The sequence below is a fragment of the Leuresthes tenuis genome, unplaced genomic scaffold (genome assembly GCF_036924035.1).
Source record: "Leuresthes tenuis unplaced genomic scaffold, fLeuTen1.0.hap1 SCAF_7, whole genome shotgun sequence".
In the NCBI taxonomy this organism is placed as follows: Eukaryota; Metazoa; Chordata; class Actinopteri; order Atheriniformes; family Atherinopsidae; genus Leuresthes; species Leuresthes tenuis.
In genome coordinates, this window is record NW_027325361.1 from 11105910 (window position 1) to 11124899 (window position 18990).

An 18990-nucleotide genomic window follows, 5' to 3' on the forward strand; every position below is an offset into this window, starting at 1 on the left:
TTGTCATCATCATTACGCAAATCATCACAGTGTACCTACATGTATGTGTCTATTCTGAAATCTCTGTAGCAGTTAAAAAAGAAAACAGATGTGCTTGAGAAAGTCAAAGAAACCACCTCTCAGTTGCCTGGACAATATTTGCCATACCATGATGGCACATATTACCAGCAGAATCCACTTCTCTCAGATGTGGACTCTTTATGTTGATGATTTTGAAATCACAAAAACCCAAAACAAATAAAATACCTACAATGTGTGTGCAGTTAACTGGACTCCAGCAAGCCTGCCAGTAAAGCACTTCCCAGCCCTCTTCACCATGTAACTTGTTATTTTGTACAAATCAGATGATGTAAGTTTTTGTTCTTCTTTTTCTGCAGTTATTTTCTTGCAACCCACAAAAAGTTGCTAAAATGTGATGCAGCCATGGGTTATTTTGACATGAGAACCAAGTGATAAACTAGTTGCACAGAAAAATGTCTGTCAAGAGAATTATGGTATAAAACACAGTTGCGTCCTCTCTGACCAGCTCTCAAATTTCCACCGTTACAGCATTTCCTCCAGATATACTGCATGAACTGTTTGAATGTGTGGGTTACTATTAAGCTGGTACACTGTTTAAAAGAAAAATTGATCATTTGAAGAACTAAATAGAGCAACACTGTCTTTCCCCTTCCAACATTCTGATAAGGTAAACTGTCCTCACTCTGTACCTCAAAATTTTGTCACCAGTCACCACACCTCAATTCTAAAGAAAATCAGTTGAGTGAGCTGAAACTTAGAGTTGACAAGCAACAGCCAATAAACATAAAGGATATAGAGAGTTTCTGTAAACAGGAGTGGGCCAAAATCCCTCCTAAGGTGTGTGGATGTGGCTTTTAGTTTCTATTTGAATTTCAAATATTCATGCAAATTTGGGAAAATTTACCCAATTCTGAATTTTCAATCCGTACACACAAGCATTTGAATTGGTTTGTTTGAAAAAAAATAAAAATCCCCATCACCATTTAAATTAATTTGAACAAGATGGGTTTAATTTCAGATTTGTGTAACATTGATTTTAGGAAGACCTGAGAGCCAGTAGTGGTGAATTCTATGATTGGTTGTACTTTGCCTGATCATTTGGCATGGCATGCTGAACGTGTTTTTACTGTGCAGGATGAGTTGTTGACTGTGGTCGATGACGAAGAACTACGTGCTGGAATTCCGCTGGACACACGCCATGTGTCAGTCATCCTTAAAGGTAAGGTTGTAACGTCTCACAGATTTTAACCAGATGCACTTATGATTTTGAACTTTTGCTTGCCCTCCATTTGAACTACCCTGATTGGATTCTTTGATTTTTATCCAGAGTGTACTCTTAAATCTTGGTGATGGGAGAAAGCACCTGAAACTTAAGTTGGAGGCCTTGAGAAATGAGCTTGGGTAAAGGTGGTTGTTTAATTGTGCTTTCACATGGTTTTTGTTGTATTTTTGGTTTCCAATAATATGTGAATATATTCTTCTGTCTTGTAATCTGTCATTCTTTTCACCATCTTCAAATATATATAAAAAAAGTGCTGTCCACAAAAACTTCCCATGCATTCCAGCCCAATATTCACAATATCAGTAGATATATCAATAATCAGATTTATCCCTTTTTCAGTTTTGGTGTCGGTTTAAAAAACTCATATAATCAGCCTTTGCTTGATGTAACTATAAGGAAGGTGATAGTGGAGTGTCTTTAGCTAAACTGTCTTTTGAGTTTCTTGAAGTGTGCTTGTTTTGATAGCATTATTATATATTTTTGTTAAATCATCCATTAGAATACCATATGAAATTGCAGTGTAAGTTGACAAGACTATCCAAGTTCACCATGAAAAATTTGTTTTAGTCAGCCTAGCTACAGTGCTGAAAAGAAACCTGGGATTGTTCTTATTCTCTTCTATCAACAATGGATAGTAAGCAGTTATTTCTTGTAGCCTGCTTTAAAGCATGTAGCAGTGAATTAAACCAAGGGGCCAACCTCCTCTGGCTGATTACCTTCCTTTTCAGGAGGCAACAGTGTAGTCACGGATAATGTGCAAAATGCACCAAACCAATCCAGTTATTTTCACTCATATCTGTTGAACAGTAAATCTAATAAACTTCCAACTCTTCTAATATGTACCCAACATTGAAATCCACCATAATTTGCCACCTGTGGAGGAATAAACTAAATTGCAGACGAGATGGTGAAAGCCAACACAAATATATATATACATATATATATGTATGTATAACCCATATAACGCATGCTGAAAACACAATCAAGTAGCCTAATTTAATTGTTTATTGATTTGTAACTGTTAAATAGCCTGTAAAATTAGTTATATATGATGACATTCAGCCACTGTGTTCTGGCACCCATGCTGGAATGGGCATAATTAAAAACATTTAACAACTTTTGTGTTTAGTGAAGGTGAGAACTTTCTTTTAGTAAGAAGCAATTTGTGCACAGCAGTTGAAAAGCTGTGACGTTTGGGTTCCATGGGAAACATGTGGCAGTGTCTCCCCCTTGAGTCAAACTGTTGTTACTGCAAAATGACATATCGACAGCACAGATTAGAATAGAATAGAATAGAATGCCTTTTATTGTCACTATACACAGTACAATGAGATTGAAAGTAACTCCTCATTCAGTGCAAACACATAGGCAAAAAGTATATACATATCAGTGCATGTGTTCAGAGTGGTTATGGCTTTTGGGAAGAAGCTGTTCTTGAGTCTGTTGGTCTTTGTTCTGATTCACCTGTAACGCCTCCATGAGGGCAACAGGTCAAATAGATCAAAGCCAGGGTGGGAGCTGTCCTTTGTGATGTTTTTTGCTCTGCTGAGGCAGCGGGAGGACAGAGAAGACCACACGCATACACACATATCTTTGGCACTTTATGAAGTATACTTGTCAAAAACAATTAGAGTACACTACAACGACCCTGTAATAAATCTACCATTTATATGGATTGCACTGTTTATTACTAACAATTAAGGAGAGGGTTTGATTCAACAGTACAGTATTTGAAGCTGCTGATGAGAATGTTGAGAATGACACATTCTGACCAAAGCCCAGAGCATACATGCAACAAACACTAGTTTATTCCATTTGATTCATTTCATATATTTCTTTCAATTTTGTTGTCTTTAATAATCTGTCCTATTTTTTTGTCCTATTTGGTTGTATTGGATCTAAAATGAATAATTTTTCTTCATAATGATCTCATTTGGCACTTTGTGTGCTTTTGTGTATCTTATGGTCATTGTGCTTCTTTGTTGCTACTGTGCTTTTCTGTATTGTTGGGTTTTGCTCCATTCTTTTAATTGTTTGTCTTCTATTAAATGTTTAACAATAGTTTGGTAATTTCCAATTGATTTTGGTTCTTTTGTACCACATTACGGACATTTTGTGTCTCATCTGGGAACCTTTACATCTATTTGTGACCATTTTATGGCTCTCAGCGGTAATGTGAATAAAATGTGTGTGTTTTATGTATAATTTGGGGTGTTTAGTGTCTGTTTCTGGAGTATGTATTATATTTCAAGGATAAGACCCGCAGCCCTCTGAATCCTTGAGACCAGAGCCATTTGATATAACAAGAATGGGGAAAAATAATAACAAAAGATTGTTATTCATTTGCTATCATAAAAGAGAATAAAAATTCAGATATTAAAGTTATTCTGTTATTACTTAAAGATGTTATACAATCATGCCACATGTCACTTTGGGCCAAATACTACACGGACTTGCCCCATCGCCTCTCAAAGTGACATGGATTGATGGAGGAAGCAGACCTAGGTGTTATGTATTTGAAAAAAGCATTGTTTTTTAAGCACTATTTTCTGTTCTGAACAGATGCACATGAAGTGAGGCGCATAGGCACTTAGATCTGTGTCTATATTGTCATTAAAGAAGTCACATTTACTGAAGGTCCCATTTTGCGGAGACTGTTTCGTCTGTGGGCTGCACAATGAGAATACACAGAAATGACTCTTCACAGAATATAGGCTCACTCTGAACTGTGCATTAGGGATTAATATATCTATGGAGACATCAGCAAAAGATGCAACAGAGCTTCAAGGAAAACACACAGAGGTGTGTTCTATGAATGATTTATTGACACAACAGTTTAAGGATAAAGAATGTGATAGAAAGGGGCCCATTAAAAAAAATGTGCAAATCAAAGCTATATGATAAGCAGGAAAATAAAAAGAGAAGTAAAAACAGACTGAAATGATTCTCAGGAAGATTTGGCATGCCTTGAGCTGTGCACAATACAGGAGAAAGATAATTATGTGATATGGCTTACACCAAAAATACAGGGAGTTTAGTTCCAGATGAAGATTAGCCCTCTGAGTGATCTTATACAAAGACAAGAAGGATAAATTCCCAAATCTGAATGTCAAGTGAGACTGAAAAATACACAGGTGAAAGAATAGCTCCCATGGGGAAACAAAGTGAGAGTGGACAAAAACTATGACAAAAAGTAATGCAACTTGGAAATTTATGTTCTGAAAAAAGAAGGTGTGCCATTATTCGGACGTGATTGGCTGAGGAACAGTCACCTCAACTGGAAGGAAATAAAGTCAACGCGACGGGTACCACACCTGAACACACATTCTATATATGTAAGACAAACAGATACTGAATACACATGCACAGGTGTAAAAAGGACTTGGCCTTCTGAAAAATATTAAAGCGCAGATCACAGGACAACACAAAGCCAAGTTTTCACAAATAATATAGTACCGGTGGGAAAGAAAACATGTGACCAAAGCAAATCTGTGGTGACTTCAAGGTCTCATGAACCCAGTCTGTTGCATAGACCAGTATCCACTCACATGTATACATTACATGTCGCATCAGTGGCAGGTGGCAAACACTTTTCAAAGATAGACTTTGCCTGAGCATATCTACAATTGGAAGTAGAAGAAGCATCCAGAAAGTATCTGGTGATAAATACACACAAGGGCCAATATCAGTACAACAGGCTGGTGTTTGGCATTGCCAGTGTCCCAGCAGTATGGCAAAGTGCTACTGAACAAGTACGACAAGGCATTGCAGGCACACAGTGTCTGCATTGTTGATAGTCAAACTCATTTGGCTAACCTAGAGGCAATATTGACCAGGTTAGAAAAGTATGGTCTGAGAGTGAACAGGAATCAAAGTGCATTCTTTCAAGATACCATTGAGTACAGTGGACATAAGATTGACAGACTTCACAAAACCAAGGACAAAACTGATGCAGTCCTGAATGCACCTAAGCCTGAAAATGTGAGTCGACTGAACTCATTCTTGGGCATAATTAAGGATTACCGCATGTCTCTACCAAACCTTTTGACCTTTCTTGCACCCTGTGAAGTCCTTGCTGCAACAAAATGTCAAATGGAACTGGACAAAAGACTGAGGCATTCAACAGTGCTAAGCATAGATTACATCAGAGGAAGTGCTGAAACACTTTAATCCAAACCTTCCTCTTTGCCTTGCCTGCGATGCCTCACCTTATGCCTCATCTCAGAAAGTGACTGATGACACTGAACAACCAATTACTTTCGCCTCAACGTCCATGAATGCAGCCAGGCGAAATTGTGCACAGATAGACAGAGAAGCTCTCGGTCTAGTATGGAGAGAAAAGAGGATTAATCCGTAATCACAGACCACCAACCACTTGTGTCTATCTTTAACTCTCAGAAAGGTATCCCAGCCATGGCAACATCATATTAACAGCGAGGGGCTTTATTCCGAGGGACACACACCTATAACATTGAATTTAGAGGAAAAAAACTAAATGGAAATGCAAATGGACTTCCACGAATGCAAAACACTGAAAAAAACACTGAGACTGCAGCTGTGTTTTACATTGCACAAATGGTGTGCCCAGGTGGAAAAAGAAACTAGTGGTTAATATTTAATTGGTCGGGTGTACATAACCCAGAAGTTTGGTAAGGCTGCTCAGCCTGGGAAGCTGCACCATAGACATATATACACAGACTGCATCAACTGTGGATGCGCCACCAACTTGTTACAGGGCTTGCAGAGGCAGCGGCGCATAAACTTATGAAGGAAAGAGGTACTCCTCAATCTTAAAGTAGAATTATTTGCTGAAATTTGGACCGATTTCCAAACGTATTGATTTGTTAAAAACGTCACACATGACACAGGGTGCTTGGATATTTTAAAAATGCTGTTTTTCTTCCAGTGGACTTGCATTTCCCTGAAGCTGAACCTCATTCCAATGTTGTGAGTATTTGCATGTAATATTTTTCAAACACGTATCAAGGTCCTAGTCAATATACAACCTGTGTCGCATTTGCTCTCTGACACTAATTTTAGACACACTGAAATACACATGAGTACACATTAAACATACTGTAGTTTCTTATGTCCCTGTCACTTAGACAGCTTAGCTCATATCCAGGGTGCAAACAGTGGGACTGAGGGATGAAATTAAGAATGTGGGCCAGCTACATCAGGGAGTGATGAGTTATAAAACATCACTATATATTTCCATCCCTCTTTCCACTAGGACCACAATTATGCTTTGCCTGCTTCTCCCACTGTTCTAAAGGCCAGACTTAGTGAAACTCTGGTTAGAGTGGAGAGTCTGGAGCACGAGAAGAGGAATAGTATGCTCCGGGAGCGAAGGGGCGCAGAAAAATGTGTCACGCTCTTCTCGAGGATGTGAGGGAGAAAAACCTTGTATATGAAGAGCTGAAAGATGGGCTTGAATGCTACGGGTAAAATGGAAATACTAATTTGAATATTTTATGTTGGTTATTTAAATAAAGATGTGAACACACCTGACTGTTTTCTGGGTTATATTTGTTCTATCTATGTCTGTCTGTCATGTCTGACATTTGACAAACAAACCTAGCAAAAGTAGCTTTACAACTGAGGGATTTATGATCACTTTTATTGTGTAGAAACACCATTCCTCCTTAGATGAGCTGATTGATTGTGCTGTAGCTCGTGATATGATTGGTTGTTGTTGGGTATTTATGGGGGTGGGTGGGTTGATATGTTCTATCATTGTTGTTTTTAGCCTCTGTGAGGCACTTTGTGTTGCTTTTAAAGTATGAAAGGTGCCATATAAATAAAATTTGATTTGATCAAATGACTTAAAATCCTGTCTTTTCAATCTGTCTCTCCTATTTAGTGTAATATGATGTAGGTTGATCTAAAAAAGGTTCCATGTGAGGTTGTCAGGCAGAAAACTTCAGGCCTGTTGCACTAAGCAGGGACGAGTGCCTCTTTCGAAAACAACAGCCTCTAAAGTGTCCTCATAGTTTTTGTTTGGACAAAGTTAATTTTTTTTTTTTTTAAACTGACTACTGTCTGCATCACAACGACATAGAGCAATGTCACCTTGCTGGCACATTCACAAATTACTGAATTTGCCGCAGGGGATTACCTGACTGGAATACACTGTCGGTTGACCGTGTCATAAATCTTACTTTAGTTGCATATTTACAGGATTACCAATGAACTTCCACCGTTAAGTGGTTTACGATTTTTCCCCACAACGCTGTCTTCCAAGGCAACTTTGACTTCAATGCTGTGTCAGACCAGACAACCATATCCTGTTATTTTAAAAAAAATGCAGATCTGCGGCATTAGGTTTAGCGTCTTTAACCTCACTTATGAAATTTCCCTTTTAATATAGGTCTTGTGGCGCTCCCTCCACTTAGAGGAGCTACAGTCTGAGGGGCAGAACCCAGGGCAGTATAACTATTATATGACTGCCTTTTTGTCACAGTTGAACGGTGATAGCGACGTAGAGGGATAAAAACGTTAGGCTCTCTGCTTAGCCAGGTGTCCTTCTCAAACGTTATTGTTAAGATCCAACCACCAAGATGGCCAGGTAGGCTTTATTATCGTTCTTATTTATATGTTAGTGTTGTGATTTGCATTTAATTAGGAGTTTAATTTCTAAAACTGACAGAATTCTCATCACTTTCTATATTAAATGTATCTTTGCGTATTTGAAGGCTATATTGTATGACGTCTGCGACAATCACTGACGTTCTACTTTGAAGTTTTATTTTCAACATGAAAACTAAAAAAAAGATAAGAGCCTCAAGTGAAAACCAGCCTTTCCAATAAATACTGGAAGCAAATGTACCAGGAAATTAATAACTCGTGTGTACGCGTGTACCTGACCTCACTCATATATTAACAGTTCATATCTTTTATGACGTACATGGCCAAGAACGTTAAAAGCGCAGTTTTACATTCATTAATAACATTAAACCACCTCGAAAGATGAAATTTTAAGAAAATTCTTTCACAATCTTGACCAGCAGGAAAGATCCGGGGTAGCAAAATTTTCATAGAAATATTGTATTCTTCTTTGTTATCATATCTGTGATAGTCTTTGAAATGCAGTAAGAAACAAAAGTACAAGATACTTACAATTTCATAAGGCACAAAAAAAGCAACGAACACCTGATGGTCACCTTGACATGCGGTTAAGCTATCTGCAGTTTTGATCACGATTTTGATCATCTATCTTTACTGTAACTGTTTAGCAATTAAAAACTCGTTAACTGAAACCTGAAATTCACTCTCTTGTTTTGCTTATTTAAGCACGACGTAGCTATTCACCGTCGTGCCTTGAGCCATTTACTCTTTAATTAGTCGTACAATAGTGTTGGAAACGAATGCAAAATTGAATGAGATAATAGTTTATAATAGTGAGTTTGTTTTACCCGCTATTAAGGCGTACTTATTTTTCATTAGTAAGTATATAATTACCAGAGAAGATGAGATTTGAGATGGGATCCTAACTTAACATGGGGGTAAAAGCTTAAGAGATACAATACAATACAATGTTGAAAAGTAAATAAAGAGCTATTTTCTTTACAGTGAAACATTAATTTATTTTTGTATGATATTTCAAATTCTACATATTTTCAATTTGATACCAGCAACATGTTAAACAAGAAAAATAAATGTTTAGGGGCCAAAAAGAGACCTGGTGAAACATCTCACAACTACACTGGTTAATCCTTAATGGCAACTAATCTGCTTATAATGTTGGGAAATAAAGAGCTCTCCAGAGAGGCTGTGTCATTATGATGTAAAGATGAAGAAGGGTTCAACTCTGTTAGAGGCTTCAGCAAACAAATAGTTTAACAATTTAAGAAATTTAACTTTTCTCAGGATAAAGGCTGACAACCAGTACTGAAGGGTACTGAGCATATGGTGCTCAACTGCCGGTTATGTTTGTAAAATATGCAACCTGTAAAGGTTGTTGTTGTTTGTGAACTCTACACTTAGTTTCCATGAGGGTGATGGTCATGCTGATTAAACAATAGTCATAATAATTACCACCAATGATGTCTGTAAGGATGAGGTTTGTGTTGTTAAAAGAATGTATTTTCATAACCATGACAAGGAAGTGAAAAAAGTAAAGAAAAAATAATTAAATCAAAGTGCCGTTGTGTCATCAATAAAAACACAACTCGGAAGTAAAAAAAAGAAAAAAGAAAGAGGCTTCAATCTGTTAAGTAGTTGAAAACATACACAAAGCATTAAAGGGAAATGTTTTGTTTTATGAGATACAACAGTTGTGCCCTCAGCTCCTGAACACTTACTGACTTTAAAGAAGTTACAACAGGACGCCCGCTCACTGGTTTAAGGAATTTTTGTTGGAAATTACAGAGTGATTTACAAACATAGATAACTTACTTTGCCAATCGAGGCTGTTTTGCACAGTTGTGTGCCTCTGAATTTGAATTTGCATCATTGTGTGAGGACTGTTCCATCTGCTGTGGGAACACAAAGCACACACGTTTTAGCTTGTGAACAGTTTCAAAGAACAGAAGACAGGATCCCGCATATAGTGAGGAAGACGTCATTCATTTATGAGCTGTACAGTTCTCAAGATGAACGTTTAAGGCAGAGTTACCATTTATTCTGATTTCTGCATTCAAGGTTTTGTAGCCTGTGTTGAAGTTTATTTGCGAAAACGGTTATGCAATCAACAACTACACTATCGAGTTCATTACAAAACTTTTCTTTAAATCTACAATGAAAATTGCTTTTTTTTTTTTCTTTTTCTGTTTCAGTCTGACATCACTCACTTCACTGCTGCGTGGCCTCTTTCCCCTTTTATATGAGATAAAAGGGAGCTGGTTTGGGTGTGTTCTCCTCGGCTTACTTTGTTATTACCATTTGTAAGAGTTGGTGTCTAAAAGTTCAAGTAATAAAAACTACGGGTTAAGCAACTAAACAAACAAATCTTTAACATGGATGAAGTATTTTCCTGCTTTTCAGATCGAGCAAAAAAAATGACTATCTCTTTGTTACAAAACAAACAAAAAAAACACCTGTTTCAACAAACCTTAATCTAGCCGATTCTAAAAGTTGGAATTTACAGATTCCCCCTCCTCATTATGGATTTCCTGCAGTGTCAGATATCCAGAATATCCATGTCAGCTTAGCTGAGATGTATTTTTAATTGCTAAAATCTCTCTGTTCTAAAGAATTATCACGGCCATGTTTGTATTTATCCTTCACCTGGCCTGCTGTTATATTTACACAAAAAGCAGGCCACAAATCTGCATCCTTAACAACATTAACAACAATACACATAATGGAAAGGTGAATTAAGAACTAAGAATAGTAGTAGTAGGCTCATTATGTTTTGTCCCTTTGCCAAACTGATGACTTCTGGACAACAGACATACATAAACAGATGGAAATGGTCACCAGACCTTGGCCACTCAAACACTAAAAACAAAATCAAGATTTCATTGAAAGACATTTTACTGATGTTCCTTTTACTGATTTTCTATTGTTTTTATGTCAATGAACTGGCCAAAAAGTTTTCATAAAAAAAACATGAAAAAATATTGTAACTTTAAGATGTCTTAGTTCATAACTGCGGATGAGAATTCAGAAAAAATAAACATGTGTAGCGAACTCAAGTGTGGAATTTAATACAAACTTAAGACTAAATGACTGCAACATTCTTTTGTGGGGATGGTCAGTGTGGAAATACCAGATCTCTACATCAGAGAAGAGAAATTTACAACAACCCTTGCCCACGAAAGCGTTTTGGGGGAGTTTTCTCAGTCCATCTTTCCACAGACCTGTGCCATAAATTTAGGTGAATGCATTAATAGCTTAGTGCTAACTAAGCTGAACAAACAACGGACCCTCTCAGGAGAGTATTGGGGAAAACCAGAACAGGACCCTTCCGACCCTATATGATTCGAAGTAAATAATGGTGACAGTTTGCCCCGACTCTGACTCAAGCCAGAGACAGTCGCTGCATGGACCTCTCAAAAGGATCTCACCCAGAATCACTTTTTAGCTGAATCTTTAAACTGTATTAAATGTGCTTTATATCTTTGTACAAGTTCTTTCATGTTCTCAGTGATATCACAAGCTGCATTTTAATACCTTTTTCATGATCGTACATGGAAGGATACGAAAGAAGTAATTATTTTGGAAAATGACTAATCAGCTTATGGAGCCACATTGTCCCCGAGTGGTTCGTAGTACTGAATAGTTAAACCCAAAACTAAGTCAACAACTTGCATATGACATGTGGCATTTATATGAAATAATGCAACTATTAACCAATGCTTCAGCTGTTTCTTATTGTATTCCGTGTTTAACACAGGAAAATAACATTGGTTGGTTTGTTATTCATACTTCATAACTTTACAGATATCCACCTGAATTTTGAGACTCATAACCATCATGTTATGTTATGTTATGTTATATTATGTTGTTTTTGATGTCTTTATATCCTAAGTCTATGCTATATCTTTACCCTTTTTATCTTATCAAGTTATGGTGTTTTAGAATCCTCTGAAGGCACGAGGCACCCTGGTTGGAGGTCGCCTTACAAAATACGCCCAGGCAGACGTCACAACAGTTTCAGGCATACCATTGGCTCAAAGTGTAGCGTAGGCCTACGTCATGCCCCGCCTCCGCGAATCAAACTCCGGAAACCGCGAGGAAAAGTCAGTTATTGAATAGGTTATTGAATAGGATATTGACGGAATATTGTAAGAGAATATTGAAGGTCCAGATCAGTAGAGAAGATGAAGAGCAGAGAGCTCTAATTGATGGAATGAGAGTCTGGCGGAGAGTCTTTGGAAATGGCAGAAGAAGAAGATGAGATGGAAGAAGAAGGTCTGAACAAAGACAGAAAGGGAAGAATGTAGTAGAAAGATACATTTAGCGTTTTTGTTAGTCCGTCATCCTGTCTCCTCTCTATAGCACGTTTTAAACTCTGCTGCTGCAGCATCCTCACCTATTTTTGATCACCAAAAGGAGCCAGCGTTCAGCTTGTGAACCTTTTTGTCAATCTTTGGTGAATTTAAGTTCACCTCAGAGTTGGTCAGCAACCAAAACCAACTCGACCCTTGGACAGTTTTATCATTCTTTGCGGTGAATTCTGACACACCACCCCGTTCGTCTTCCGAGCTACCAGAAGGAAGTCATTCTCTGGCACAGGAAAGCGACCGATCCAGTCCCTGAAAGTCAACCACAACGAAGGCCGCGAGACGCGGAACCGAAAGAGACCCAGTTGGACCCGCTGGCGATTACCTGTGGGTGTCGAGAGAATTCACTGTTAAAATGATAAATTAACCCAAGTTGTTAGCTTTTAAATTCAAATAGTAACAAAGTTCGACTATTTGAATGATTCCGATATCCATCCATCCCCTCCATTTAGATCTTTTCAATTCACTTAGTGTTTCTTATATAATCATCCATATTCAAAGCATTTCTCCTGTTGTCTTAAGATTCATGTCTTTGGTCATGTCATTTTAATAAATGGTTCATATATATACATATATATATAAAATCAACCGGTTTTTGTGTATGTGTTCTTTACGTATGTGTGAGTCCAACAAAACGAGAATTCACGAGTAGCGACTATATGAGACTGGAATGTATTAGTTATTAATTAATAATTTATTATTAATTTAACATACCAGAATCGTAAGATTCAGGTCTTTTTCTTTCGATTGAAGGTGGTGCCCTAAAACGAGGTTAAATAAGGCTTATTCAGATAGTGAGAACTGTCGGATAAATCCTTATATCTTATCACATCACGATATATATTGTTGGTGCCTTGTGTGCTGGCGATATATAATTTGGCTACAGTGACTTCCAGTTACTTTACAAGCTAAGTAGTTTAACAATAGTTTGTTATTTGTGATTTAGAGGAAGGATGTGAAATTACTTGTAAGCTGCCTCTCAAGTTAAGCTCATTAAGTCACAGTGGGCAGAACTGTGGGCAATGTGATTAATTAATGATTCATTTTCTGACCTTTAATAGTTTCATTCGGTGGACTTAGAGGACATTGCTTTACATGTGAGCACAAATTGACCAAGGGTACCAAAATGTTTATGATGTCCATTTGTCTTGAGTCACTTTCTGTCAAGTTCTGCTCAGGAGAGAGTGCATCCATATCACCTTAAAAGATTTTCAAAACAGTATGTTGTTGAACGTTTTAACAGAGTTAATCTCACTAAAGGTGGCTTCCTCAATATATGAATTTATAATTGGAAAATATGTTTTACCTGTATATATATTTGTGTGTTTGTATTTATTTTTTTTTTTTTTATTTTTTTTTACTACAGGGATTTATTGAAGCCCATTGCACAAACTTTATTACTGCTGGGACTGCTGGGAACAGCCCTCGTGATGCTTTATGTCAAGAAGGATAGTACTGAGTTCATCGTCATCCGCTCAGAAGATGTGGATGAATATTGCTGTCAAGTGAGCTCTGACATCACAATAAATACAACCCAAGCATTCCCCATGCCAAAATGTCAACAAAACACGTCTGTTACCAACATCACAGGCTTTAGCTCTCTTTCTGATTCTTTTAAAAACTTTCTCTACTATCAACACTGTCGTCACTTCCCCATCCTCCTGGACCTTCCTGACAAATGTGAAGGTGTTAACAAATCTGGAGAAATCTTCCTTCTACTGGTCATTAAAAGCTCACCAGGGAACTATGAACGCCGAGAGGTGCTGCGCAAAACCTGGGCTAAAGAAAGGTCATACAACGGTGTGCAGATTCGAAGGATCTTCATCTCCGGGACATCAGGTGATGGCTTTGAGAAGGAACAACTGAACAAAATGCTCAAGCTGGAGTACTATGAGTCCAGTGACATCCTCCAGTGGGACTTCAGTGACACATTTCACAACCTGACCTTGAAGCAAACACTCTTCCTGAAGTGGATGGAGGAAAACTGTCCAAATGTTCGCTTTGTGCTTAATGGTGATGATGACGTGTTTGTCCACACAAACAACGTGATAGAGTATCTCCAAAACCTTCCAGACAATGATGGAAAGAAGCACCTTTTCACTGGCCACTTGCTCCAAAATGAGAAGCCTGTGAGGTGGACACCCAGCAAATATTATATTCCAACTCAGATACAGGAGTCAAACCAATATCCCCCTTATTGTGGAGGTGGGGGCTTCTTAATGTCTGGCTACACAGCAAGGGTGATATACACAATGTCTCAGCACACACCCCTTCATCCCATTGATGATGCTTATATGGGGATGTGTCTGGCCAAAGCAGGACTTGCGCCCTCTTCCCATATTGGCATGAAGACATTGGGAATAAACACGATTTCCAAACCAAAAGATCATCTTGAGCCTTGCTATTTGAGGGAGCTTCTACTTGTACACAGATTCCTTCCACCTCAGATATATATCATGTGGAAACAAGTGCAGGACCCACATCTGAAATGTAGGTCATGAAACGGCAGCAAACTTTCACTTAGAGAAAGGAAAATAGCTTGGGAACTTAAAATAAGGGGTATAGTTTTCTATCAGTGATGAATTATAATAATATTTTGTATATCACGTTGACGTTGAAAATAAGACGTTTTCTTTCTATCTGGGTGTACTGTATTGCTCCTGTATTGCAATATTTTTTTATTTTGGAAAGGTTTGTTTTTGTAAAAAGATCTGTCCTTGTTGCAATGAAGTGTATTCTCATTCAGCGATTTAAACGTATCACCTCAATCAAATTTTTGAAAATCAAACTCCTTTATATTCATAATCACATGTATTTTTAATGAGGGTGAGCAAGTTTACAGTTTGCAGTAAGTGTGTTTTAATCAGGCTAAAAGCCCACATTTGAATAGTCAGTTTGACAAAACAATTTGATGGATGGGCACTTTATGAGTTAAACAAATGTCCAAAAATTTCATGATTAAATATAATTGCAAAATATGCATAGATAATTAGATATTATTCTAAAACTTAAGAACACAACACTTTGGTCATGGAAAAGGACAATTAAGTAAATGCCTTGAAGATACCAATACATATTCTTGGAGACACTTTTATTTTAGTTATTTATGCATTTTTATTTTTTCATAATAAATACTAACATTATTTATTTGTTTGTACATGTCTGGGGACATGTTCCGCTGAAAGAAACAACTTGAATAATGTATCTTTTGCACATGAGACTGCCCTCAGGCTCCCTGCTTGAACAGCTTTCTATTATGTGGTTGTGTTGTGAAAACTGAGCTTGATTAACCCACACAATTATATTTTGCTACACCTGATCTAGTAGTTTTGGTAGCAAAGACGATCACAACCTGTGAAAAAATGAAAACTTTTGCTGGCACAGCCACTGGACCAGACATGAAGCCTATGTTAAAGTGCCTTATGTGCAAGGTGCTGGATCCAGAACATTTCCTATTCCAACAGACTCCCAATCAACCTCCCTCAATAAATACTAAGTAAATAAATAAATATTTCTTACAGGTTATAATACAATCTTTTGCTAGATTCACTCCTTGTGATTGGTTTGTGGTCATTTTGAAAATAAATAAGTATACCTAAGGCTTCAAGGTGTGGATTTTTGTCCAATCATGTTCTAAATATGGTCGCTTCCTACTCCAAATGGAAAACCTGAAAAAAAGGAGGTCACAAAACAATGAGTGTGGAACCAAAGTGGTTCAGCTTTTTGCAGACAATGCTCATAGTTGAAATTCCTGTCATGACCAATAGCTCACCTTAGTCTGGGCTTTCATGAAAATCAGTGAAGCGGTTTTTACTTTCAACAGACATATGTTGTTTTACATAATACGCTCTTGGTTAATCACTCTTGTTTAAACACTGTCATAGGGTAACAGTTCAATTCAGTTTTATTTATATAGCGCCAAATTACAACAATTGTCATCTCAAGGCACTTAAATAATATAGTCCAATTCAAGCCAATTGAAATTCAATTCATTGTAATCATAATCCAGTTAAATCCAATTAATTGATTTAGAAATAATCCAATTAATTCATATAGAGCCAATTCAAAAAACAATATCCTAGCTAAGGAAACCAACAGATTGCACCGAAACTTGTCTTCAGTCCAATCTCCCGTCCTGAGCGTGCCTGTGGCAACTGTGGAAAGGAACGACTCCCTTTTAACAGGAAGAAACCTCAGACAGAACCAGACTCAGGAAGGGTGGCCATCCGCCTCGACCAGCTGGGGTTTGAGAAGACAGAAAATAGGGGGGAAAAAACACCATAACACCATTCAAAGGATATCTGTTGGAACAGGGAAACATAAGTTAATAACCACAATAATGTCACATGTACATAATATCATTTGAGAAATTAAACAGGGGGAAAAAGAGAGCAAAGTGAGGAAAGATGTGACAGATGAGGTCCCCCAGCAGTCTAAGCCTATAGCAGCTTAACTATGGGATGTTTCAGGATTACCTGAACCATCCCTAACTGTAAGCTTTATCAAAAAGGAAAATTTTAAGCCTAATCTTAAAAGTGGAAAGGGTGTCTGCTTCCGGACATTTACTGGCAGCTTTTTCCACAAGAGAGGGGCCTGATAACTGAAGGCTCTGCCTCCCATTCTACTTTTCGAAACTCTGGGAACAACAAGTAAACCTGCAGTTTGGGAGCGAAGTGCTCTGTTAGGAAAATACCTTACAATGAGATATTTAAGATATGATGGAGCTCAGTCATTAAGAGCTTTATATGTGCGGAGAAGAATCTTAAATTCTATTCTGAATTTAACAGGGAGCCAATTAAGAGAAGCTAAAACTGGAGAAACATGATCTCTCCTGTTAGTTCTCAGAATTAACAGACTCAACCAGCTTACCTAAAGGCAGTGATTTCTTAGTTTGCAGGGTGAGTAACTGTCTTTTAGACATTTACACTTGATTGATAGAGGTCACGTAATGTGGAAGAATGAAGTTGTTTATTGTGTGAGTTTGTTTTCTTCTAGAAAAAGGAAGTTAGAGCAGGCTGGGACTGAAGAGTCTGCTGCACCTTTTTATATTCATTTCCAATTTATTTATCTCGAGGGCACATGCAATCTTCTCTCCAGATCTGTTGTGGTGGTCTTTTTTTACAGTTTTTACCTATTGTAAATATAACAATATAAAAATGGTAGTGTTAAATATTGTCAGCAATGTGGTTTGGCATGATGGTGTGGATGAAGGACCGAGATGCAGATATCCAAAATAAAATTTATTTCAAAGAGCTGTAACAAAAGGCGCTGCTGAGCCAGAATTCCAAATATCTAAACTTACAAAACTTGAAACAAACAAAAACCTGATGTTGATAATAAACTTAACATGGACAACAAGGACACAACTGATACACAACATGAATGACAGCAAGGATCTGACAAGGAACATGAACCAACTGAGAGACTAAATACTGAGGAGGGTGATTAGTGAGTGAGTGCAGCTGATGACAATGAACACAAGTGACGTGAGTGAAGCTGATGGCAGAGCAGGAGAGAAGAAAAAAGTGGAGACATGGCCAAACTAAAGACTAGACATACATTTCACATAGAACATGACAAAAAAAAAAAAAGCAGAACATGACCGACATGACAAATATGAGTCCTGCATTCAGAATCATACGTAGATGTGTAACATGTGAGGAATCTCAGAAGATTTGTTTTCTACTCAAATTTCTATTAATTTTATGGATTTTTCTGTCATTTCTATTTGTTGTTGAAATATCTGAACTGAGTCACAGGACTCCAATCAAACACGGGATCGTAAGACCCTTGTAGCATCACCTCATTTAAAAAGCAAATTATTTGATTTTAAAGTTGTCTCAACATGTAGTGGTATAAGCCACTTTTCATTAAATTCACTTGATTACTCAAAGCACAATTACCTCAAAATTATAGGCGCAATTATTGAGTAAACATACCATATTGGATTCAGAAACTACTGTATGTATGTTATTTTAAGGTATGCATGGTTGTACAGGAGATAAGTTGATAACTATTTGGTAAAATATTAAAATTGGAAGAGGGTTCCAGGTTCAACTCCCAGCTGGGGCCTTTCTGTGTGGAGTTTTTTACGGTTGCGTCTTTTTACGGTTGCCCCAACCGTGAAATTGTATTTTCTCAGCTGGTAAAAGGTGCCCTTTAACCATCTGACTTCATATAACAAAGAAAATTCAAAACTTAAAACAGGTTTTAAAAAAAAAATTAAATAAAATCTTTAATAGAACATTTTCCTTTCGGTTTCTAATCTCATGAAAAATGTTTTCATCCAGCAAAAAAAGGAAACATTTCTACAATAATTCAAATTTCTGACCAAACAATCACAATGTGACTGCTACAAAAATCCCAGGCTTCAAAAGTCTTCCTCAGAGTAATATATATATATATATATATTTTTTTTTTCCAAAGCTGTTACAATGACTAAAGAGAGGTTACGCAACCGTGTGTGAGTGTACAGATTAGAAGGGATACAATTGATGTAGCACAGAATCAGTGAGCTGACTCTAAAATGTGACATAAAGGCTATAAGGCAAGTGATAGAAAGCAGTGCAAAGCTTTATTCTAAATCTGTGTAAATATGCCAAATAAAATAAAAAAGATACAAAGCAATAACATATTGAAACAGTTGATGGTATGTACATTTTATTATCTTTTTGAAAGAGAGTCATGGTTGTCTTTCTATCATTTTAATCTGTTGGAAGTATAATACTACATGATGGA

General features: G+C 37.3%; 1 protein-coding gene across 1 annotated transcript; it reads left to right on the forward strand.

Annotated features, from left to right (window-relative positions):
• The first annotated feature begins 7805 nt into the window (after positions 1-7805).
• On the forward strand, positions 7806-14837 carry LOC140311776 (N-acetyllactosaminide beta-1,3-N-acetylglucosaminyltransferase 3-like). The gene is made up of 2 exons (XM_072389290.1): positions 7806-7871; positions 13619-14837. Exons 1-2 carry the CDS (start codon positions 7864-7866, stop codon positions 14751-14753), a joined length of 1143 nt encoding a protein of 380 aa, XP_072245391.1. The 5' UTR covers positions 7806-7863; the 3' UTR covers positions 14754-14837.
• The last annotated feature ends 4153 nt before the right edge of the window (positions 14838-18990 follow it).